The 25,890-nt window shown below is 40.2% G+C and overlaps 1 protein-coding gene across 1 annotated transcript; it reads left to right on the top strand.

Moving 5' to 3' along the window:
- The first annotated feature begins 5 nt into the window (after window positions 1-5).
- On the top strand, window positions 6-12,172 carry LOC134368415 (protein ATP1B4-like). Its single transcript, XM_063084906.1, has 6 exons — window positions 6-48; window positions 5,063-5,167; window positions 8,207-8,400; window positions 9,037-9,093; window positions 11,198-11,293; window positions 12,011-12,172. Exons 1-6 carry the CDS (start codon window positions 6-8, stop codon window positions 12,170-12,172), a joined length of 657 nt encoding a protein of 218 aa, XP_062940976.1.
- The last annotated feature ends 13,718 nt before the right edge of the window (window positions 12,173-25,890 follow it).

Raw genomic sequence — 25,890 nt, 5'->3', positions numbered from 1 at the left:
GAGCTATGGGGCAGCACGCCTTCATGTTTGGGTTCCATGCTCTCCCAGGTGGGCACAAGCAAAGGAGTGGAAGAAAGTAAAGTTTGGGCAGAGGAAAAGAAGTCAGTCAAGATTTGGCTGACAGAATTTGAACTTCTCAGAGTTGTAGAGAGGCAATTTTCTAAGGTTTTGGGCCCTAAGACCCTCACCCACAGCCCATCTCCAGCTTCAGTCTTCTCCCTGCTCTGGGATGGGCAGCTCAGGATGATTCCATTTTCTCCCAGCAGAAGACCCTCTCCGTGAACCAGCAAGCCTCAACAACATTGGAACTGGGGGACAGGCAAAATGAGCTTAAAATGCTAATGTTTTGACACAAATGAACGTAGAGTTGCCTTGTGTAGTATCCATCACACCCCAAGACCAACGATGATGTCGGGAAAATTAACAACGAATTTCCCTCCTTGAAAGAGGCTCATACAAACAGGTAGGCATAATCTAGTAAAAGCGTGTATATAATACAAATTTGTGTATTAATACAAACTGTTATATAATATAGGAATGGCTCAAGTAGAAGTATGTTTTTCTTCTGAATCTCTCCTCTATTAAAAGAAAAATCTAAATGGGATGGGCAGAAAAAAGGACACAAAGTATTCAGAGTATTTCCTACGCAAATGGCTATGTGTTTATTTTATGGCTGCAAGATTCAGCAAATAAAAGGAGAGGATGCTGAATAAAATGTGGATTGCAGATAAAACACAAATAGATTTTTGGATAATGATTTATCATGCAATACTAAAAACATTATTGGTTGTTTATCTCAAATTCAAGTATAACTATAGGTCATGTATTTTACCTTGTAAAGCAACGCTATTTTCAGTTTTTCAAAATCAATCAAGTGGAAAAAATGATACTTTTCTAAGGTTTAAATTTCTATTAATTTTTTAAAGTTACTATGTTATTGTAGCCATAAAAAGTATAGCTTGCCAGTAGAAAAGTTCATGCAATTCATAAAATTCCAAAGCAGAAAAAAACAAATCTACTAATCTCTCCTGGGGAGGAAATGATGAGGGTTGACACTGGTGAATCTTCCCACAGACATCACTACACACAAAGGTGAAGAGGATGGGTGAATGTATGCATGGATGCAGAGAGAGAATTTAATAACACTGGAATCATGCCACATATGCTTTTCAAAAATAAAAAGCATTAAATTTAAATTTTACTTCTATTTAACAGAAAAAAAAAGAAACAAAGGAGATTGGAAACTTCTGAACTTCAGAAAATCATTTCTTGATCACAAGAAATCAGTTTCATAAAAATCCCCTTTTCATTCTCTAGGGTACCCTGCCCTTCCAAGCCTGTTACCTTGCCTGTTGAAACATAATACTTCTTAAGGCTCTACCAAAATGTCGGCTTATTGAAATGACCTGAAAAAGGTGCCATGTGAAGTGGGGCTTTGTAGAGCTAGGGCTGGGTCTGGAGCTCACAGACCCCTTGAGCCTGTTCACAAGCCCTTCACACGCAGGTCTATGAGCTAAGTAACTGGCAAAAGGGTCCTTGGAGCCTTGGTTGAAGAAGAAATAGTCTTTATTCAGCACACACACATCTAGGAGCTAGGCAGTACAGAGAGAAACTCAAAACTCAACTGCTACTGGCAAAGTCCAAGGAAAAACTGAGCAGCTGCCATCAGAGTAAACATGCTCTATCTTTAGATGTGAGCTCTGTTGGCCAGCTCTGCTTTACAAACTGAAGAACACACATTAGCAACAAAACTAAAAAGATACATTGGTGCACATGTGCACTAACTCCACCCACACACAACTTGTTTACAAAGAATTAAGAATGTGCTGCATGACCCCCAACCAGACCTGAGCCAAGGGAGCTTGACTAAATTGTCCTATTTTCCCCACAGACCTAAACACTGATTTTTTTTTTTTTTTTTTACCCTGAGGCCTCCTGTCTTGGACGTTCATGATGTCTTGGTTTTGAGTGGTCAGGTGTTTAAGATCAGAACTAGGAAATAAGGAGGAAAGTTAAAGTCCAGAAGCTCCTAGGTAGGAGTGGGAGTGGGAGGGTAAAGGAACAAAGCATATATTGGATCAGAACTTATAATGAAGAAAGACAGGGCAGGATGATGGCATTCTTGTGTTGTCAGCCATGCCAGAAATGCAGCCTGGGAGGCTAAGTACATCCCATCAAGCACATGCATGACATAGCTCCTAATTGCACATCTCATCTTCTGCAATATGTGACAGAAACTGGCTTACATTTGGAAATGATTTCATTTATTTATACTTGTTTGTGAAATAAGTGGTGCTGGGCACTGCAAATTCTGTGGTGAATAAAATAGAGCTTCACCGTTCATGAGCTCAGGCTACTGGTGAATTTTGAAAATGCTCACAAATGGTAACACTAAGCAAGTAAATTCTACAATTTTGTAAGTCTGAGATGATTGGCTATGTCTGCTTCAGGCCAGGAGATGGAAGGGGGTTGAGGAAGACCAGGGCTTAGCATGAAAGGACCCAAGAACGAGTGAGAATTTAAGAGCAGAAAAAAAACCGATAAGGGTTTGCTGAAGGTGGATTGAGGAAAAGGGTGAAAATGGGCAAAAGGGAGGCAAAGAAAATGCTAACACTCAGAAATAAGACACGCCGCCTACTATAAAGACAAGCGGACTCGTGCGAGGTAAGCTGTGTGCATCTCACTTATGTTTGCCACAGGCCTTCCTCCCTTTCTTTTCCAGGAGGCTAGGCCATGGCTTGCTGCTCCTGCAGGGGTGGGAATAACCCTTGTAATAAACGGACAGGGAGGCAGAAGTAACAGGGCACAGAGTTCAGCTCTAATGAGGGAGACTGCAAACAGGAGCGGTACGGCTGGTTTCAGGAGCCTGGGCTGAATCCCCACAGCTGGTGACCATGGTTATTCCGGCCTCCAGACCAAAGAAAGAGTATGAATGAAAGCAGCGGTCCCGTCACGAGCCGGTAGCTTTGCTGAGCTTGGTGCTCTTAGACGACCTGTCAGGCTTATCCCTGGAACCCGAGGCCTCTTTCTGGGTCCGCAGAGCAATACACCAGAGCCACTGAAGCCGCCATAATAGGAGGCGTTCTCCCTAGCGTTGGAAGGTCTCAGTTGCCTGGGCTTCCCGGAACCGCCCCCACCCAACCCGCCTAAGCTGTGGAAACTTTAGAAACAGTTCCCGGTACGACCACAAAGCCCTTCCTGAGCCTAGGGTGGACTATGGATAGGGATGTGTGTGTCAGTGTAAATAACCCTGTAGGGAAACCGGTTTCCTACCTTGTTCTAGTTCCCCATGAGGCTCCCCACGTTGAAGTTGAACAGGACACCACTTCCCTTCTCAGACTCAAACTTCTAATACCTAGGAAGAAGGACAGTGGGCCACAGAAAACAGTTCACTGAGCAGATGTATCAACAACACAGTTCTGCTCGACTTTCGTGTGCTCGGAGGTGGGGGGGGGTGTACGTAGGTGTGTGTGTGTACACATTATATAATATGGCATGCTGAGTGCGTCTATGTGTATAGAGTACACGTTGTTATATAAGAATGTCTCAAAACAAAGTATATATCTTTTCTAAATCGCTACTGAATTAAAAGAAAAATCTAAATGGGAAGGGCGGAATACTTACAAAGCATTCAAAATATTTCCTATGCAAATGCAGTAGAGGGCAGAGGAGCAAAGCATATGTTGGATCAGGACTTATAATGAGAAAAAAGAGAGAAGTATGATGGCATTCTAGTGTTGTTGGCTTTGACGCCTTCCATTTCTCCAGAGTTTTGAAAATTGCTCAAAATTAGCTTCTTAGACGGAAGTTGCAAATTGGCGGCTGCAGGCTGAATCTGTTCCACACACCTATTTTAGATGGCCAACACAACATCGAGAAAACATATTTCACTTAGTTTATAGAATGTGAGGTTTCGTATAAACATTTTTACTTGGGACCAATTGTAAAGAACTGGAAAATCTTCCACCACAGGACCCATATTCCCACCCAGCAGCACTCACCTGCAGTTGAGTACTGGCCATCGTCTTTGGAGGAGACATGTTCTTTCCCAGTAGCCCTAGTCCCCACCCTGCCTGCTTCCCTCATTTCTGTTACCTGTTGGCCCTGTCAGCATTGGAATTTGTAACCCTGTTCAAAAAAAAAAAAAAAAAACTACTGAAAATGGGGCCGACCCTGTGGCTCACTCGGGAGAGTGCGGCGCTGGGAGCGCAGTGGCGCTCCTGCCGCGGGTTCAGATCAGAGGTGAACCCCTATTTACCCATCACCCAGTTTCAATAATTGACATTCATAGCCAATCTTATTTCATCAATACCCTCACCCATTCTCCAACCCACCTGCCTCTACCAGTGGATTATTCTGAAGCAAATCCAGACCTCTCATCATATCATCAGTAAATATTTAAATATATAAATATTGGAGTATTAAATATATAAATATGATATATACAAATATGAATGTATATCTTTAAGAAATAGACCATCTTTATAAACACAAACACGATGTGTCATTAACAGAGCCAACCTGTGAACTTTTTCTTTTTACTATCTTCAAATATCCCATCTTCTCACTTTAAAAATATTCCTCTCCATTTTATTTTTTTTACTCTTTCCTTGGGAAGAAAGAAAAAATGGGATGGGCTAGCCCGCGAGAGAGGAGTGGAGAGTATAATTATGAATAGAACACACCAATTTCCACAAACTAATGCACAAAATGGTTCCATACGTTTTTATACCATCTTAATCTATTTATACTTTTCTGATAATTTGAAACATGCCTGATTTTATTTGACTTCTAGAACAGCTTTGTGCACATGAGGCAGAATATTGCTGTCATGATTTCGTAAGTGACAGAATAAAATACAGTGGGTTTTGTGACTTGTTCAAATTTACAGAGATAATGATAGAGTTGGGACAAGAACCCAGACTGCCTGATTCCTAAACAGGACTCCTTCCATTTTCCACATAGGAAAAGTGGCACCACAGGTTATTATGTGATTGTAGCAGACAGTATGGAGTTATAGTAGTAAATATTTAATATATCCAAGACCTGTTTTCATTGCCAGGAGTTATGATCAGACCCTTCGCCCCTAGCCTTAACTTCAACTTCAGCGTTTCTGAACCTGACACTTGGCAGCATTATGTGATCAGCCTAAATGGCTTTCTCCAGGGTAAGTTCTTCTGAATGGTGGAAAGCTCTTTTTGAAAGGTGATGGGTGGGAATTCAAAATTCACCTGGCCCAGAAATCCCAGTCTTACTAATTCCAACCCATCATGGTCTCTCCTTACCGTCCATCCCCCTCAACACCTGTAGATACAATCAAAATTGCTCTAGTGTATGATTGTATGTTGCCCTGAAAGCATACACACCAACCCTCCAGCAAGATGATAAGTTCTTTGAGGCAGAGAACTTGTTTTCTCTTCTTGAACACCCTACAGCACCTAGTTAAGTCCTGAGCACATCCAAGTGGCTCAATAATGATAATTTATAAAAGATAACTCTGAAGGGAGATAGTGGTGAGAAAAGGAGAATGTTCTCCAGAGCTGGAAAGATTCCTGCCTCCTATACTTTCTCAAGGTAAGAGAATTCATTTCTCGGAGATGGGCTTTCTTGAAGAGAGATAAAGTGTCTTTACTTAAAAGCATTCCAGAAAGGAGTTAGAGGAAGAATCTCTGGATGGCAGTCACTCCAATGTTTTGATCCCAAATGCTTTCAAGATGTCTGTCTCTATAGCATCATCAGCTAAATTTTCGGGGACAAATGAATGGCTTTGTGGGAGGCCCTTCCACGTGGTAAAAGCTGAGGTAGCAGCTTTGTTAAGGTTAAACACAGAACATGCAGGTTCTGTATTTATCCAACTATCAAAGAGGAGCCCCAGTGGGGTTTGCATCTCTGCACCTAATCTTTGCAGAGGGGAGGGCAGTCAGACTGGTTTGGTTGTCTTGGCCTGGCTGAAGTGGTGGGGGGGGACAGGGGGGGTAGTTAGTAGAATATGCACTGAATTAGGAGAACAATTTCTTATTGTGTGCCAGGAAGTGTTATCTAAATGCATAAATTTTGTCATTTAACTTTAACCCTGTATAGTAGAGTCTATCATTCCTATTTTACAAATGAGGGAACTGAGGCTCAGAAAGGGGAAGTAACTTGATCCAAGTCTCCCAGCAGCAGAACTGGTGTTTGAACCCACATCAATGTTCTTCACGCCCTTGCTACTACTCAAAATGTTGTCCAGGGACCAGCGGCACAGGTAACACTAGGGAGTTTGTTAGAATCTCGGGCCCCACCTCAGACCCGTTGAATCACAATCTGCATTTTAACAAAATCCACAGTTGATTTGTATGAACTTTAAAGTTTAAGAAGTGCGGTTTTTCATAACTCTGTATTGCTGCCATATGACCATGAATTGGAAACTCAGATTTATATCAGTAATGTTCAGTATTATTTTTGGTTAGTCTAAGCTTCAGATGCCTCATATGTAAAATGAGGGGTGACTGGCTTCTTTCTGAGTCCATCTAGTTCCTTTGTTGGCCACAAGAATATTTTAGGCATCATAACCAGAACAATACCTACTTTTCTTTCAAAATGCTTGTGAGCTATTGCAAATATGAGGGTACTTCAAAAAGTTTGTGGAAAAATAGAATTCAAAGATAATACAAATATTTCCATGAACTTTTTGAAGATTCTTCATATATTTCCAGATTCTCTGCTGAGTAAATCCCTCCAAGGAGCTAGTAGATGGAGAAATACCAGTTCTGATCTGATTTGATGATAAGGCCGGGAACATTAGGAAAAGCACTGAGTTTTTAGTTCCTAAGAGTAGATAATATGCCCTGCTAAAAAGTAGCACATCTCTGAAATAGACATCCCAGGGTATCAGTTTCATTTCCATGAGGACTGGGATTTTGCAATAAGGGTCATGTCCATGTCACGTTATTTTTAATGGAACTACCTCAAGAGAAACAATGAGCACGTGATTGCAGCTTCCATTTAGAAAGTTATTATTTGAGCATAGTTGTTCTTGTTCTAAAAAAATTAAAAGATGAAAACAAAGCCTTGAATTAAATGTGGCTTTGTGAAAGGAAAAATAAAAGCATAGCCATGATTGGAATGGATTTTAAATTCCCAGTGGCTTCTTAATAATATCAAACCCAGGTCACAACCTGTCTAGATAGGATCCAGCAGTACATTTTAAGTTTTACTTCTGGTGGATCATAGGTGCACAATCTCTTCTGAAAAACAGAGCTACTTCAAACATAATTACATGGAGTCTAATAGAACTAATGGGGCTCTATCATTTAGAACCAAATTGGTAAGAATGGAGTAATTCCCCAAGCCTGGTTTTATGGCATCTGGTAGTCCAGAGTCAGCTTACAGATAGCCCCATTCAGCTCTTTCCCTGATGTGTGTACCTTGGACACGTGTTACATTCCATCCAGTGCAAAGGAGCATTAACCCTGAGTGCCTCAGGTCTCAGTAGACAGGATTTCACCCCCTCAGCCTCTCGGTGGAAACCCTGTGGTTATCGTTGGTTTGTGTCTCTCAACCTCGGCTGCTTCTTTGAAGCGCTGACTGCCCTCTGTAAAGGATGAAGACTGATTTGTTCCCTCCTTCTCCTCTTCCTCTCCTTCCGCTTTCCTTCTGTCCCACAGCACATACTTCTCACTGTCTTCCATCAGGTGCCTCTCCTTCATGGGCCTCAAGGGGAGATGTCTCCTAAGCTGACCCTAAGGAGATTTAACCCAGAAAATTAGCCTCCTTACATACACCATGCCCTGACATGATTCAGTCCCTCTTCCAAAGTCTACCAACCATGCGCCTATTCCTCTCCCAGAAGTAGAAGGGGCAGTCCTCTAAGTTTACCATTTACCATATCTGAAAAGAGATCATGGAAAATAGAAGAAAGTTTTAACGTGACCAATGTATGACCCAGAGATGGATATCCAGAAGTTCTAAGGAAATGAGAAGCAGGGGGTGGACATTCAAAGTGGGCTGAGGTGACTAGCCAGGAAGACTTCCTAGAAGGATGTTGTCGATGAAGGCCCTCGGGCACCTGATGCCAGGTCACAGGGCTTAGGGTAGACTGAGTCAGCTTCCAGAGGAGTACAAGAAAGCTGGAGAAAGGAAGCGAGGGAGCGAGCACTACGGAAAACAAGGCCTTCCCGCGTGGCACCTGTCTAACATGACCCTTTGCCACCCACACATGCTTCAGGTTACAATGACAGTCTTCAAGAGGAAATGAATGTAGATTGTCCACCGGGTCAGTACTTCATCCAAGACGGCGATGAGGATGTGGACAAGAAGGCCTGCCAGTTCAAGCGCTCCTCCCTGAAGAACTGTTCTGGTCTGGAGGACCCTTTTGGATACTCCACCGGACAGCCCTGCATCCTTCTCAAGATGAACCGGGTATACTGGCTCTTGTATCTTGTGGTGATGAGTGGATAAGCTGGGTACAAGGGCTCTGGCCACTCTGTTTCTCTTGGGCTCTGTCTTCACGCATTGCAGGCTTGGCCATTTTTACCAACTGCATCAGAAACACAAACAACCAGACAAACCTATCAACTTATTTTTCTTCCTGGCCACTTTGTGTTGCCATTCTTCTCCCCCACCCTTTGATGGCTCTGTCAAGAATAGGCTCCTGAGCTGTTTGGAACACATGGGGGTGCGATGGGGGACAGTTCTTATATCATAAAATATGCATTTTTCTTCTCTCCTGCCATGCCTTAGGTGTGACAGAGCCTTACCTGGCGTATTCCCCTTGAACTTAGAAAGTTCTTTACATCTTTAGGATTATCTTGCTGTGGTTTTTCCTGCGTATGAGTGTCAGACACAAATACAATAAGGAGTAAGCTGAGCTGCACGACTCTAAAGGTGTTTTGCATTTTCTGCTGTTTATAACACTTCTGAGAGGGCAAAATAGATTTAGCTTATGCCTGAGGAATGATGACTTAAAAGGGGTTTACAAAAGTCCCATTCCTACTCTCAAATCTTTTCAGAAAAAAAAAAAAAAGAAAAGAAAAAACACTGGTTTTCTTTTGATAGATTGTAGGCTTTCGTCCTGAGCTTGGAGATCCTGTGAAGGTTTCCTGCAAAGTTCAGGTAAAGTGCCCTTTTGAATAAGCATTGTTAGCACATCTGTTTCATACAGAAAGGTAGTTTATCCTTTCCAAGGACCTACACATGGATAGGTTAGGGAAAGGGTTAATCTTTCCATAACTACACTTCCGAACTTTAGTGCCTTCAGGCCTTCCTATTTCCAGAAAGCATTTTATCCGTGTGTGTGTGTGTGTGTGTGTGTGTGTGTGTGTGTGTGTGTGTGTGTGTGTGTGTGTGTGTGTGTGTGTGTGTGTGTGTGTGTGTGTGTGTGTGTGTGTGTGTGTGTGTGTGTGTGTGTCATGATTCATACTCCTGAAAGCCAAAGACTGAACCTCAGCTAGGGGCCACAGCAGGGAACAACAATGTGCCAAGTCATTAACTGAGATTCTGTTTACACTTTTGCTTTTAGCTCTAATTACTTCTTTTCTTTGAACTAAACAAACAGCTTTCGTTAGAGTCATTAATCCCAGATTTTAAAACTGAATTTCACGTTTTGCAGCAATGACCAGTGGCACTGGGTGTTGCAATAACAAATGACTACAAGGGAAGTATAAACAGAACTCCATTAATATGCTAATTAACTGTCCTTTGAGGGACCATTAACTCTTATCTCATCTGCACCAATTAGCTCCTTTGTAGGAAAAAGCCCTATATCTTTTGGGTTTGCTTCATAAACAGGCAGTAGCTCCCTTCTATTCAATGACATTAACTGCACCCCAGCCCTGGACAGTTGTCCTGCAAATGTGTGAGGCCAGGTAATCCTATTCTCAGTACTAGAATTGCAGCTCCGAAGTCCAATCTTCATGGTGGAAGATCAGAAAACAGCAAAAGGCAGCATTTATTCAGCCAATATTCCACATTCAGCAAACATTTATGGATCATTTGTTATACACCAGGTATTTTGCTAGGTGTTGAGATTGCTGAGATAAGTATGACTCTATCTCTGAAATCAGGTCAATCAAGTATTACAGGTGCTATGTAAGGTGCAATGGGAACATTAAAGAAAGAAAGGTCAGTTCCACGTGGGAGGTGGTGACACTGAAGATGAGCTTTGAAAGGTCAGGCGGTATTTGCCAGGTGAACAAGGTAGGAAGGACATTCATTCTGCTCACATGTACATGTGTATGTGTAAATATTCACAAATGTGAGGTGAGATTACAAACTAGCAGAATTGATTCCACAGACTATTCACAAAAAATAAATTTCACTGCTCTTTAAAAGAATATATAAATAAATCATAAACATCAACTCAGACTGAAACTAGCATATTAAGTGGGCTGAATTCTGCTTGTAGTTTCCTAATGGAAGCTTTTCATAGTTTCACATGACCCCAGTAATTTGGAAGTAGTGCTGAGTTATTTGTCCTTATTAGCCCCCAGACCCTGCTATTTAGGGCAAGCCCATTGCATAGGCAGAATAGGCAGCCCCCTACCTGACCTGATGTGATGAGAATAGACCTGTTTACTTTAATCATTTCCATTACCTGGCTCCTTCTTGCTTGTCCTGCTGACTCCACCTATTGTAATTAAGTACCACAGAGAATGTAGTCAGAGACATGAGTTTAGGTGAGCCAACTGTAGGCAGTATGCCAATGCATCAGGTCCCTGGGCACCTGCTCTGACTTCCGATAGAACCAAGCCTACAGTGTGCAAGTTGTGGAGTGGATTTACTAAATGTTTTCTAACTTATACCTGCCTCAGCTCCAAAGTCCAGGATTGGGTGCCAGGTCCAATATGATTCTTTGGAGAGGGACTGGAGTAGTAAGCCCTATTTCCACAGCAGCACGAGGTACTGCAAGCCCTTTAGAACCCTTCTGTCTGGTCCCATAGAAACCAGCACAGAGTCATACTGAGCACTTTTGACCTCCTCAGCCCAGACCTCCTACTCAGTATTCTTTGAACTGAAAAGCCAAGGCACAGCACTCCCTGGAAATGCTCCTCTGGGGATAGGTTAGAGCTGAGCTCTGCCCCATTCCACTTTCGTGGTCTTCCTGGGATGGATGGTTGTAAGTCACACAGTGACTTCACCTGGGGCACAAATCCCTTCAGCTCAGACCCCAACCCACTGTATAACCCAGCACCCCACATATACTTGCTTTTGCTTACAGACAGGTGATGAAAACGACATCCGATCCATCAATTACTACCCAGAGTCGGCTTCTTTTGACCTTCGCTACTACCCTTACTACGGCAAACTGACTCACGTAAGCTGTATCCCCTTCAGTCTTTGCTGGCAGAAAGGGCTCAGAGACAAAGCAAGGACTGGCCAGGATCTATGAGAATCAGGGAGTAGCAGGTAGTAACAGAGCAGTGAACAGCTGCTGGCCATAGCCAGGGGCTCCCTTTACCAATTCTTATCACAACTACACTCCTTTCCATATCTGAAAGAATTTCATACCTGGTCTGGTATAACCCTTTCGGTTTACAGATGATGAAATTGGGGTCTAGAGAGAGAAAGTGACTTGCCCGAGGTCACATAGCTAATTAGTGGCAGAGCCAGGAGCGAACACATTACTGCCACTGCTCTCAATCATGCCCTAATAATCACACTTCCCTGTTTCTCTCATTTGAAGCCTTGGGACAGTGAAGGCTTCATCTCTAGTATGGGAACTTGATGGATATGAGTTGTGGTTTGATTCATGGTCTGATATCCAGAAAATCTTTTTACACCAGGTCAGAATTGGTTCCCCCCAGAGGACAATCTGTTATCTGACAATGACTTATGAGAAAAATGTGTAATTTCCCCACACTTTCCCAAGGCAGGGAGAGCATGTCAGTTGCTTTGGCCATTTGTGACTTGGCATCACGGGATTTACTCAGTTCCTTCTGTGGAGCTCATCCCATCCTGCACTGAATATCTGATCATCACTTCCCTCCTACTACCTCCCTCCACTTAGAATCCATTGTTCTTCCACCTACAGGTTAACTACACTTCCCCACTGGTTGCAATGCACTTTACAGATGTGGTGAAGAACCAGGCAGTGCCTGTGCAGTGCCAACTGAAGGGCAAAGGCATCACAAATGATGTCATCAGTGATCGTTTTGTGGGTAGGGTAATCGTTACCCTGAACAAAGAAACCTAAGAACTTAAGGGGGCCACGCCCACCAGTTCTGTTTCTGTTTTATTTCATGTTATCCTTGGTAGCACCTGAATTCTTCTTCTTTAATGAGGACACAGCCAGATGGATGCCTAAGACAGCAGATCATCTTTCCTTGCCTTTGACATGTGTATAAAATGACATTGTGGGAGCTGATTTTTTAAAGGTAGTCTCTCCTGAAGACAAATAGATTCTATTAATTTCCTTTCCCTACACTTAAAACTAAAACCCATTCTTGCTGCTAGAAGTCTCCCTGTATTGTAAACATAGTATTTGATAAAATTCACCATAGCCATGATGGAGAATTTCTATGATGATTATAACTTCATAACATTTTCTAAAATTTTGTTGGTTTTAGAATTGAGATTCCTCCCAACCAGGCTGATAATCTATCCCCTTTTTTTTAAAACCCATCTGGCAAGGTCCTTCCTTGGGAAACATCTCTCAAACCAACCCAGACTACACCTGAGGCCACTATACCTATGGAACTCCATATCCAGGGGTGCTTCAGACACTGGCTGCCTCCCACAGGCAACTAAATACTAATTCAAAGTCTAGGTTATCTTCAACTGGGACAGAAAGCAGTGCTAACTGGATATTGTTCTGAGATAGAGATGAAGACCTTCCCTGTGACTTTTTTGGGAGGTGGGGTCCACTGCAATTAGGGAGAACACTTAGCATGTGAATGTGACTGGTGTTTGATTCCTTGCCCTATGGTGTAATCATCCAAAGGAAAACATTCCTGCAAATAGGTTTGTGTTAGCTTCAGGCAGAGGAGAATACGTAGAAGAGGATCTCCACCAGCTAATTCTTCCTGGGCTATTTGACAGTCATGTGATGCTGTTTGACACCATCAGGAATGGGTGTGTTGATCCCCAGCTACAGCTTTGGGGATTGAAATCAGGGTCTGCCAACTAATACATGGCAAGACAGAAAGCTCCTCCCAGGTCATCCTAAAGCCAAGGCTCATTAGTCAGTTTTGTATTTACTTTGAAAATGACATGAGGCAGATGTTTAACCAGGTTGTGGATCAGCCAGGTCACTTTGCCTTATCTTTGGCCATGTGACCATTCTACTGCTTCTTTACACCTCCACCAGGGGGAGGGCTGGGACAAAAACAGAAGGCAGGCATCGAAGATTATCATAGTGTCTCAGGGTCCAAAGCAAGCTTATATGCCACCTAGAAGCATCCAGAGTCTGAATCTCCTCTACAATGTTTACTTTCTCCCCAAATAGGAAACTGGCAGTTTGGTAGTGAAGACAAACAAGTGGAGAACTAACTACAATATAGTGTGACAAGAATTATAAAACTAGAATGTGGAAATGCTATGGGAACATCAAGAAAAATAACTATCTCAACCTGAGAAAGTAGCAGAAGAAATTTCACATGCAAAGCCATGATCATGAAAAGACCATGATGTATTTGATTAACTATCATCAGTTCATTTAACTGGAGTGTAATGGGCTCAAAGGCATGGCAGGGAGTGACTGGAGACTGGGCTAGAAAGGTATTCAGGGAGCAAAAGAAGACTCTGGGTTTTATCCAGTAGGTGAAAAGAAGTTAAAGCATTTTATTCAGGGAATCTCTGTGGTCAAATCTGCATTTTAGAAAGAGCACTTTGGGGCCGACCGCGTGGCACACTCGGGAGAGTGCGGGACTGCGAGTGCAGCGGCGCTCCCGCCATGCAGGTTTGGATCCTACATAGGGATGGCCGGTGCGCTCACTGGCTGAGCTCAGTGTGGACGACACCAACCCAAGGTTTGCGATCCCCTTACCAGTCACAAAAAAGACAAAAAAAAAAAAAAGAAAAGAAAAGAAAAGAAAAGAAAAGAAAAGAAAAGAAAGAGCACTTTGGCTACCACAAAGTGAAGGGTAGATTGGAAAGGGACAAGACTGGGGAATTGGGAAAGAGGGAGAAAAAGGAGTCAAAAATAACTCCAAGGTTTTGAGCTTGGCTAGAACCGGTGAGAGGTGACATTGTCGATCAAGACTGGGAATACAAGAGAGAAGCAAGCTTGAAGGGAAAGATATTGAGATCAATTTTGGACATTTTAGGCTTGTGATTTCTACTGGCCGGACATTGATGTGGAGATGTAAACACATGTAGGTTTGGGGAGAAGGAAAGTTGAGAACAAAAGCAACATTTGGCTAAGTGAACTCGCTTAAGAAATTGTAAACTATGTAATCTTGGAAATTTAACCCAGTTATGTAAACACACTACACCAATCTAGTCTCTAACATAGTGTTTTTCTCTTGGCTTTGTGGCAGAAAAACTGCTGTTGCTCTTTGGAACCTCCTTCCCAGACATCTTCCAAGTCTTACCGACAGAGTAGGGGGGGCTGGCCGCAATTACCAAGTGATAGAAAATATCAGGAATATACAAAAACCAATAAAACCATCTCCTCCCAACCCATTTCCTTAACAAACTCAATTTTCAAAACTAACCTTTAAAAAAAGAACAAAATAAAAAAGACAACAACTTTAAAACCATTTAAAATTACCTCAGTCATACTCTCAAGATTTAGTAGTGAAAAATAATCGAACATTAGATCTGGAAAGGATATTATAGAACGTTTAGAGAAAACAACCCACATTGCATCTGACTCCAGGTCCAGTGCTCTTTCTACTCTGAGCTGCTGCTTGTCGGGAAGTACCATCTTTTTAAAAATCAACATATGATATCCCAAACATTTTGAAACATATGTCAAAGTTCAGTTAAAATAGTTAACATTTCACAGGAATTCAACTACTGGTGCTATATTTTATACATAATACATTATCCTGTTAAATACGTTGACTGTTAAACAGACAAGGAGTTACGAATCTTTTGTCTTGCACTATTTCTCATTCAGTGGGACCCATTGTGTCCACAATTACAAAGAATTACTGAAGAGTGCTGAGACAGTTCGGGTTGTCAGCTGGGACATGAAAAAATAGCTTTATTATACAGAACTAGATATGATCATATATTCATTAAAGTTAGATTCTAACTGTTCAGTAAACTTCTGGTGGATTAATTTTAAAAGTCCCTCATACTGTGCTGTACCAGGATTTGATTTGTATACCATCTGTGGCAATGCACTTGGTTTTACTTGATTTTCCATGAGAAATACTACTTCCAAATGCCTTCATGGTTTTGTCCTTGCTAAGACCTTCGGTTATAATTTTGCACCCTCCACCCTCTGAAATCATTATCCTACGTTAACCTTTCTTAGGCATCTATTTGCTGGGCATCTTCATGTAGAAAACGTTTATATTGTCTTGGGGAGTTGTTGACAACAATAAATCGAAATAAAAAAGAAATGTATGATTTCCTCTTTCTAGATCATATCACTGATTTTCCCACAAGAATATTGGGCAGCCGTGTGGGTGGAAAACTTGACAATTGACAACCTATTAGTTGAAGACTGTTTTCCTTCTTCTCTCCCGCCCCCCACCCCCACTTTTTTTTTTTTTTTTTTTTTTTTTGACTCTTGAGGTTTAGCCACAGGAGGGTGAAATTAAAAGGTTTTTCATTTCTGGTCATGTATCCTTTTGCAGTCTCCATGTGCCGGTTTCTCAGAAGCCTGCTTTGTCACAGCAGCTTTCCATTCTTCATCAAGGTTGAGTTCTGGTATAAATTGTTCTGTTTGTGTAGGAGAGGAACACTAAGAGAAACTTTGAGGTGGGGGGACAGAATGAAATCCAAACAAAAACTTTGTAAATGCTTGATGAAAGCCTGGCTAAGTGACTTCAGTACACATCTAACCACAAAATTTCTCCCAAAGCAAATCTCTAGTGGCAATTGCAATTAAAGAGAAATATTCACAGTGCCTTATTCAACTTAGAAGCTAAGCTGTAGCAGGAAGCTGCCCTGACCTAAGGTCTCCTATGCTGACATGGTTTGAATTGGTGGGGTTGGGGGGTGGGGTGGAGTTCATGATTCCAATATATTTCCCCCATCTAAGTTTTTCATTAGAGTCATTTTTTTTTACCGACTTCCTCTGAAAATGTTCGTACAAAATAAATTAATTTAACCAAATCATACAGAATTACACTCTGCTTTTATCCATTCAGAAAATGGAGGCTTGGGTGTGTGTGTGTGTGTGTGTGTGTGTGTGTGTGTGTGTGTGTGTGTGTGTGTGTGTGTGTGTGTGTGTGTGTGTTGGGGGGAAACAGGGTGAATAGGATAGATAGAGGCAAAGAGCAAGGAAAGAGGAGTTGAAAGAGTACTTCACTAAGTTCTTTAGTTGCAGGCTGATAGGTGGATCCAAAAGGTTTAAGAAGGATATGATAGGCGCTCAGTCCGGCAGCTTACTGTCCAGAATGTACTTCCTTGCAGGTTCCTAGATGGCCATAACATCAGTCAGGGTCCCAACAAGAAATAGCACACTTGACAAAATAGGATAATTGGAAGAGGGTTTATTTACAGAGAGATTACTTATAAGGACATAGATGTAGGGAACCACAAATAGCACAGTAACCCAGCCTAGTAGAAACTGAACTCTTACCATCCCCAGACCCTAGGATACAGGAGCAGGAAGTGGTTACCAGAACCCAGGAGTGAGTCATGTACAGCTGACTGCCTTGAGAAGAGTGGTGACCTTGTTGAAACAGTAAGCTAGACCAAGATGACCTTTCAGGGAGAAGAACAGGAGAATAAATACTGCGACTTAATTTTCTTCCATCTCTCTGATCTGCTGGTAATTCTCATTGGTCGAACCCAACCAAAAGCCATAGGGGAAAAAAAGCCTATTGATGTGGTCCATACAGGTCAGCCTCCCAAGGAAGAAAGCAGGGTAGAGAAGGGTGGAGAGGACATCTGGAGGGGCAAACAGAAGATATCTAGCATCACTGGCAAGTGGAGGTTCTGTGAGCAGACCCCTTGGAACCTGCTACAGTGCTGGAGCCATCTACTGAACCAACTCCAGTGACTGGATCAATTTGATCTTCACACATACTCTGCTCTGTGGCTGTGGGGTCAAAGGCGTTAGGCTTTCCCATTATAGAAACTTTTTTCTCTATTGTTTAGCATTCATTTCTTTTTCAGATTTTCTCCTTCATACTTTCCTAATCTGGTATCCTTTGGTACATCATTTAGAACTCGTGTGTGTGTGTGTTCTGTATGCTTATAGATTTTACAATTAAAACTGTTAAAACTAATTATAATTAATTTAAATGTTAAACAATGTACCTCAGAACAAGTTGATAATTTCTCATAAATGTTTTCTCACCCACTAAATTCTAGATTGATCTTGCTGGAGGAATAGTTTTGCTTGCATGTGACAAAACAAACAAATGAACAAAAAATTCAAATTGACTGAAGGACAAAATAGAACTTACTGAATCACATAATTGAACCCTTCCTCCCTTCTAACTTGCAATTAGCCTAAAGTCCAGGTATAGTTTCGCTTCAAGTATAATCAGATCCAGGAGCTCAAAGATGTCATTAGAAACCAGTCCCTCTCCAACTCTCTATTCTTCTCTCCATCACGCTGCCTTTATTCTCAGGCTTCACAAATCAAGATCGGCAAGATGGCTGTCAATATTGCCAGGGCTATATCCTTTTTTAAAAAAAATAAAAGATGACTAGTAAGGGGATCTTAACTCTTGACTTGGTGTTGTCAGCACCACGCTCTCCCAAGTGAGCCACAGGCCAGCCCCTCAGGCCTACATCCTTAAGAGCTAATGTCCACTTGAAAACATAGCTGCTCTTCCCTGAAAGTTCAAATAAAAAATAAAAATTCTGGGTCTCCCATTGGCTTGAATTGGATCCTGTGCCAACCCTTGAATCAATCTCTGTGACCACTGGAAAAACTTCTCTTATTGGACAGGGTTCAGTCACATGCCCATCCTTGAAACTTAGAGAGATACCAACACCACTCAGACTGCCTGGACTGAAAGTCAGGGAGAGATGGTCCCCCTGAGGAACACTGGTGGGTGATACTACCGAAGAGGGTGAATGCATATCAAGTGGCAGATAGAACAGATGCTCACTACATTTTGTCAAATAGTGTCCTGTCAAATTCTATACCTACTTATGGTTACATCTGAACCTTAAAACATTTCCATACTGTTAACATTAAGACCTCCAAGAAATAGTCCTTTTACCCGCTCCCCCAGTGTCTTGTCAACACTTTTTCCTCAGAAGAAGGAGGCAGTGGAGAAAAAGAGCAAGAGCGAGAACGAGAGAGAGAGAGAGAGAGAGAGAGAGAGAGAGAAAGTCTCCTTGATTTATTCTGCTTTGTCTTTATCAAAGAAAATTCTACAACTCAATTCCGCATTAGAAGTCTAGCTTGCATAAAACATGCTCTTTTCAGAAGAAAATGGTATGACCTTCATAAAAACAGTTAACTTGAACCAGAAGAGTTCCTGACTTCCATCAGGAACAAACATGTTCATAAATGAGAAGCAGGATGAGGATGACATTCTTACCCTCCTTTCCAGTCCTGCAACTGAAGACACCAACTTCTATACAGTAAATCCTAAGGAATATACTAAAAGACTATTGGAGCTAAAGAACAAGTTCACCAAGGTTGCAAGATAAAATATCAGTACACAAAAATCAGTTGTCTTTCCATACACTAGCAATGCACAATTAAAAAGTGAAATTAACAAAACAATTCCATTTTAAATAGCATAAAAAGAATAAAATACTTAGGAAAAGATTAACAAAAGAAATGCAAGACTTATCCACCGAAAACTACATACTATTGTTGATATAGGTTAAAGAACTAAATAAATGGCAAGACACTGTATTCATGGATTACAATATTAATATTGTTAAAATGGCATTACTCACCAAATTGCTCTACAGATTCACCACAATCCTTTCAAAATTCCAACTGCCTTTCCGCACCCCAGGAATTGAAAAGGTGAACATAAAATTCAAATGGAAATGGAAGGGACTCAGAATAGCCAAAACAATCTTGAAAAAAAGAGAACAAAGCCAGAAGACTCATAATTTCCAGTTTAAAAACTTACTATAAAGATAGAGTAATTAACCCGCTGTGTTCCTGTCATAGGGATAGACATATAGATCAATGAAATGTGAGAGTCAAGAAATAAACTCATACATCTCTGGCAAATTGATTTTTGAAAAAGTGCTAAGGCCATTCAATGGTCAAAGAATAGTCTCTTCAACAAATGGTTCTGGGACAATGACTGTGCAAAAGAATGAATTTGGACCCCTACCTCATATCATATACAAAAATTAATCCACAATGTATAAAAGATCTAAATGTAAGTGTTTATAAAACTATAAAACTCTTAGGGAAAAAAAGACATAAATTTTTGTGACCTTGGATTAAACAATGCTTTCTTAAATATGACACCAAAAGCACAAATGACAGAAGAAAAGTAGATAAATCAAACTTCATCAAAATTAAACTCTTGTGCTTCAAAGGACTCTATCAAGAAAGCGAAAATACAAACCACAAAATGGGAGAAAATATTTGCAAATTATATATCTGATAAGGGACTAGTACCCAGAATATATATGTATTATACTCACACACACACACACACACACACACACACACACACACACATATATATAATCCTTACAGCTCAACAATAAGAAGGCAAAGAACCCAATAAAAGATATGCAAAGAATTTTTATTTATTTATTTATTTTTAAATTTTATTTTACTTCTCAATATACATTGTAGTTGATTTTCATGCCCCTTTACCTGTTCCTCTCCACCACCTCCCCTCCCCGTCCCCATCATATCTGTTCACTTGACTTAAAAAGTTCAAGGAATTTTTGCTACTGTTGTGTCTTCTCCCACCCACCTTATTTGTTTCTGTATTTATTTATTTATTTCTAGCTCCCACAAATAAATGAGAACATGTGGTATTTCTCTTTCTGTGCCTGACTTGTTTCACTTAATATAATTTTCTGTAAGTCCATCTGAATGGTAGTATTTCATTCTTTTTTATAGCAGAGTAGTACTCCATTGTGTAGATATACCACATTTCCCACATCCACTCATCTGATGATGGACATTTGGGCTGGTTCCAGCTCTTGGCTATTGTAAATAGTGCTGCAATAAACATTGGAGTACAGATATCCCTTCGGCATGATGATTTCCATTCCTCTGGGTATATTCCCAACAGTGGAATAGCTGGGTCATATGGTAGATCTATATGTAATTGTTTGAGGAACCTCCATACCATTTTCCATAAAGGCTGCACCATTTTGCAGCCCTACCAACAGTGTATGAGAGTTCCTTTTTCTCCACAACCTCTCCAGCACTTATCATTTCCAGCCTTTTGGATATTAGCCATCCTAACTGGAGTGAGATAGTATCGCAAAGTGGTCTTGATTTGCATTTCTTGGAAGATGAGTGAGGTTGAGCATTGTTTCATGTGTCTGTTGGCCATTCATATATCTTCCTTTGAGAAATGCCTATTCAGCTCCTTTGCCCATTTTTTAATTCGGTTATTTGTTTTTTTGCTGTAAAGTTTTTGAGTTCTTTGTATATTCTGGATATTAATCCTTTGTCAGATGTATATTTTGCAAATATTTTCTCCCAATCTGTTGGTTGTGTATTTACTCTGTTGATTGTTTCTTTTGCTCTGCAGAAGCTTTTTAGTTTGATATAATCCCGTTTGTTTATTTTTCCCTTAGTTGCCTATGCCTTTGTGGTCCTATTCATAAAGTCTGTACCCACTCCTACTTCCTGGAGTGTTTCCCCTATATTTTCTTTAAGGAGTTCTATTGTTTCAGGATGTATATTTAATTCTTTAATCCATTCTGAGTTGATTTTGGTATATGGTGAAAGGTACAGGTCTAGTTTCATCCTCCTACATATGACTATACAGTTTTCCCAGCACCATCTGTTGAAAAGGCAGTCTCTTCCCCAATATGTAGACTTGCTGCCTTTGTCAAAGCTCAGATGGCCGTCGGCATATGGGTTAATTTCTGCATTCTCTATTCTATTCCATTGATCCATGTGTCTGTTCTTATGCCAGTACCATGCTGTTTTGGTTATTATAGCTTTGCAATATAGTTTAAAGTCAGGAAGTTTTATGCCAGCTTTATTTTTTTGGCTCAGGATTGCTTTGGCTATGCATGGTCTTTTGTTATTCCATATAAATATCTGGATAGCTTTTTCCACTTCTGAGAAAAATGTCATTGGAATTTTGATGGGGATTGCATTGAATCTGTAGATCACTTTGGGTAATATGGACATTTTCACAATTTTAATTCTTCCAATCCCAGATCATGGGATATCTTTCCATCTTCTTGTGTCCTCTTTAATTTCTCTCAACAGTGGTTTGTAGTTCTCTTCATAGAGATTTTTCACATCCTTGGTTAGCTTTATTCCCAAGAATTTTATTTTTTTGGTGACTACTGTAAATGGGCTAGCTTTCTTGATTTGTTTTTCTGCATGTTCACTGTTGGAGGAAAGAAATGCTACTGATTTTTGTGTATTGATTTTGTATCCTGCAACTTTGCTGAAATCATTTATCAACTCTAGGAGTTTTTTTATAGAGGCTTTAGGCTGTTCAATATATAGGATCATATCATCTGCAAACAGGGACAGTTTGACTTCACCCTTTCCAATCTGAATGCTCTTTATTTCCTTCTCTTCTCTGATTGCTCTGGCTAGTACTTCCAACACTATGTTGAGTAGGAGTCCTGTGAGTGCGCATCTTTGTCTAGTTCCTGTTCTTGAGGGAAAGCATAGCTATTCCCCATTCAGGATGATACTGGCAATGGGCTTATCATATATGCCTTTAATTATGTTGAGATACTTTCTGTCTATGCCTAACTTGTAGATAATCTTCATCAAGAAAGAATGTTGAATTTTGTCAAATGCTTTTTCAGCATCTATAGAGATGATCATATGGTCTTTGTGTTTGCTTTTATTGATGTGGTGTATCACATTTATTGATTTGCTTATGATGAACCAACCTTGCATCCCTGCGATGAATCCCACTTCATCGTGATGTATAATTTTGTGTATGTGTTGCTGTATTTTGTTAGCTCGTATTTTATTGAGGATTTTTGCATCTATATTCATCAAGGATATTGGCCTGTTGTTTTTTGTTTCTGATGCATCTTTGTCTGGTTTTGGTATCAGGGTGATGCTTGTCTCATAGAATGCGTTTGGGAGAATGGCCTCTATTTCAATCTTACAGAACAATTTGTAAAGAATTGGTATCAGTTCCTCTTTGAAGGTTTGGTAGTACTCTGCAGTGAACCCATCCAGTCCTGGGCTTTTCTTTGTTGGGAGCCTTCTGATAACAGCTTCAATCTCTTTTATTGTTATTAGTCTGTTCAGGTTTTCTATATCTTCTTGCCTCAGTTTTGGTAGTTAGTATGTGTCCAGAAATTTATCCATTTCCTCCAAATTTTCAAATTTGTTGGCGTATAGTTGTTTATAGTAGTCACTAATGATTCCTTGTACTTCTGAGGTGTCAATTGTAATATCACTTTTTTCATGTCTAACTTTTCTTATTTGGGTCTTCTCTCTTCTTTTCTTAGTTAACCTTGCTAAAAGCTTATTGATTTTATTTAACTTTCCAAAAAACAAACTTTTTGTTTCATCAATCTTTTGTATTGTTTTTCAGGTTTCTATTTCATTTAGTTCTGCTCTGATCTTAAATATTTCTTTCCATCTACTAACTTTGGGTTTGGATTGTTCTTGTTTTCCTAGATCTTTAAGGTGAAGTGTTAGGTTGCTTATTTGCCATCTTTCCTTTCTTCTGAAGTAAGCATTTAATGTGATAAATTTCCCCCATAATACTGCTTTTGCAGTATCCCACAGGTTTTGGTATGATGTGTCGTTATTTTCATTAGTTTCAAGAAATTTTTTGATTTCCTGTTTAATTTCTTCTTGGACCCGTACGTTATTAAGTAGAATGTTGTTTAATTTCCATGTGTTTGTATAGTTTCCAGAGTTTCATTTGTTGTTGATTTCTAATTTAAATCCATTGTGATCTGAAAAAAATACATGGAATAATTCCAAGTTTTTTGAATTTGTTGAGACTTGCTTTGCATCCTAACATGTGGTCTATCCTGAAGAATGTTCCTGTGCTGATGAGAAGAATGAGAAGAATTTCCTTTTTCCCCCCCTTCTGGAATACCCATGATTCGGATATTCAAGTGCTTAAGGTTGTCTGTTATCTCTCTTAGATTTTCTTCAACTTTTTAAATTTTTTTCTTTTTTCCGGTCTGCCTGTGTTAATTCAAACAGCCTGTATTCGAGGTCAGAAATTCTCTCTTCTGCTTGTTCTACTCTGCTGGTTAAACTCTCTTTTGTGTTTTTATTTCGTTGAATGAATCCTTCAGGTCCACAAGCTCTGCTACATTCATTTTCCGGGCATTGATTTCTTTGTACTTTTCTTCTTTCAGATCCTGTATATTTTTTCTCATTTCATTGTTTTGTCTGAGTTTTCTTGTATATCATTTAGTTTCCTTAGAATTGTTAATCTAAATTCCTTGTCAGTCATTTCAAAGACTTTCTGATCTATAGGACTAGCACTTGAGAGTTATTATTTTCCTTTGGCGGTGATGTACTTTCTTGCTTTTTCATATTTCTGGTATCTTTCCTTTGGTGTTTGTCATTGTAGCAGTGGGTATCATAGTCCACTCGTTTCACCCTTTTTTCTGGCTTGGATCCTGAAGGGACTGCTGATTCTGGGCAACAGGAACTAGCCTGGGCTGGGGTTCCCACAGCGCCTGCCTCTTCTGGGACAGCTGGCTCAGGGCATGGGGGCCCAGAGGCTTTTAAGTCTCTCCTGGGGGTGGGGACAGGCCTAGGCTGGAGGTTCCACCCCATCTGCCTTCTCCAGTATGGCTGGCTCAGGGCATGGGGGCCCTGAGGCTCTTAAGTCTCTCCCAGTGGCAGGGACCAGCCTGAGCTGGCAGTCCTGCACCACCTGCCTTTTATGGCATGGATGGCTCAGGGCGTGGGGGCCCAGAAGCTCCAAACTCTCTCTAAGTGGTGGGGAGCAAGCTGGACTGAAGTCCTGTGGCGAGTAGTTCCTGCCTGTTCTGGCACGGATTTGGGCCTTCTGTCGTTACTTCTTAATAGTTGCAAGTTGGTCATTCTGTGGGAGCAAGCAACACCAGGAACCAACTGCTCTGCCCTCTTGACCAGAACTCCCATGAAGAATTTAAATAGGTATTTTTCCAAAGAAGATATATACAAATGGACGGTAAGCATGTGAAATGATGCTCAGCATTATTATTCATTATGGAAGTACCACTTAAAATCACAATAAGGTCTTACATTTTAGAGTTTTATTTTAAAATGATTTTTGTGTATAATGTAAGAGAATGGTCCAATTTCATTTTTTTTTTTGCATGAGGATATCAAGTTTACCTAACACCATTTATTGAAGAGTCTATCCTTCCCCCATTGTGTATTCTTGGTTACTTTGTCAAAAATTAGTTGACCATGCATGCATGGGTTTATTTCTGGGCTTTCTATTCTGTTCCATTGGTCTATGTGTCTGTTTTTATGCCAGTAACCATACTGTTTTGATTACTATAGCATTGTATAATATAGTTTGAAATCAGGAAGTATGATGCCTCCAGCTTTATTCTTTTTGCTAAAGACTGCTTTAGCTATTGGGGGTCTTTTGTGATTACATACACAATTTGATTTTTTTTCTACTGAAAAAATAGAAAGATAAATGTTGGTGATGATGTGGAGAAAGGAGAATCCTTGTAAATGGTTGGTGGGAATGTAAATTGGTACAACCATTATGGAAGAGCATAGAAGTTCCTCAAAAAATTAAAAATAAAACCACCATATGATCCAACAATTCTACTTCTGAGTATATATTTTCAAAGAAAATAAAATTACTATCTCTAAGAGGTATGTGCACTTTCATGTTCTTTGCAGCAATATTCACAATAGCCAAGATATAGAAACAACCCAAGTGTCCATCAACAGATGAATGGATTAAGAAAATGTGGTATATACATACAATGGAATATTATCCAGCCTTTCAAAGAAGGAAATCCTGCCATTTGCAACAACATGGATGAACCTTGAGGACATTAAGCTAAGCAAAATAAGTCAGACACAGAAAGACTAATACTGCATGATCTCAGTTATATGTGGAATCTAAAAAAAGGTGCACTTATAGTAACAGAGAGTAAAATGGTAGTTATCAGGGGCTGGGGCATGGAGGAGAATGGGAGATACCATACTTCAGTTATACAAAACTATTGAGTTATGCAAGATTATTAGTATTGGAGGTCTAATGTACAGCATGGTGACTATAGTTAATAATAATGTATTGCATACTTGAAATTTGCTAAGAGATTAGATCTCAGATGTTCTCACCACACACACACACACTCAGACAGGTAATTACGTGAAGTAATGGATATGTTGATTACCTTGATTGTGCTAATCATTTCACAATGTATACATATATCAAAACATCACATTGTACACCCTAAATATATATAATTTTTATTTGTCAATCGCACCTCAATAAACCTGGAAAAAAGAAACCATTTCACACCTACTATGATGGCTATAATTTTTTAGAAAGGAATAACAACAAGTGTTGTTGAGGATGTAGAACTCTCATATACTGCCAGAGGGAATGTAAAATGGTGAAGCCACTTTAAAATAACAGTTTGGCAGTTCTTCAAAAGGTTAAACATAGATTTATTGCAGGATTCAGCAATTTCACTACTAGATATACATCAAAGATAATTAAAAATATATTTCTACACAAAAACATGTAT

Source organism: Cynocephalus volans, chromosome X (assembly GCF_027409185.1).
Source record: "Cynocephalus volans isolate mCynVol1 chromosome X, mCynVol1.pri, whole genome shotgun sequence".
Lineage (NCBI taxonomy): Eukaryota > Metazoa > Chordata > Mammalia > Dermoptera > Cynocephalidae > Cynocephalus > Cynocephalus volans.
The sequence above is the reverse complement of the archived record's forward strand: the minus strand, read 5'-3'. Positions and strand labels throughout refer to the sequence as shown.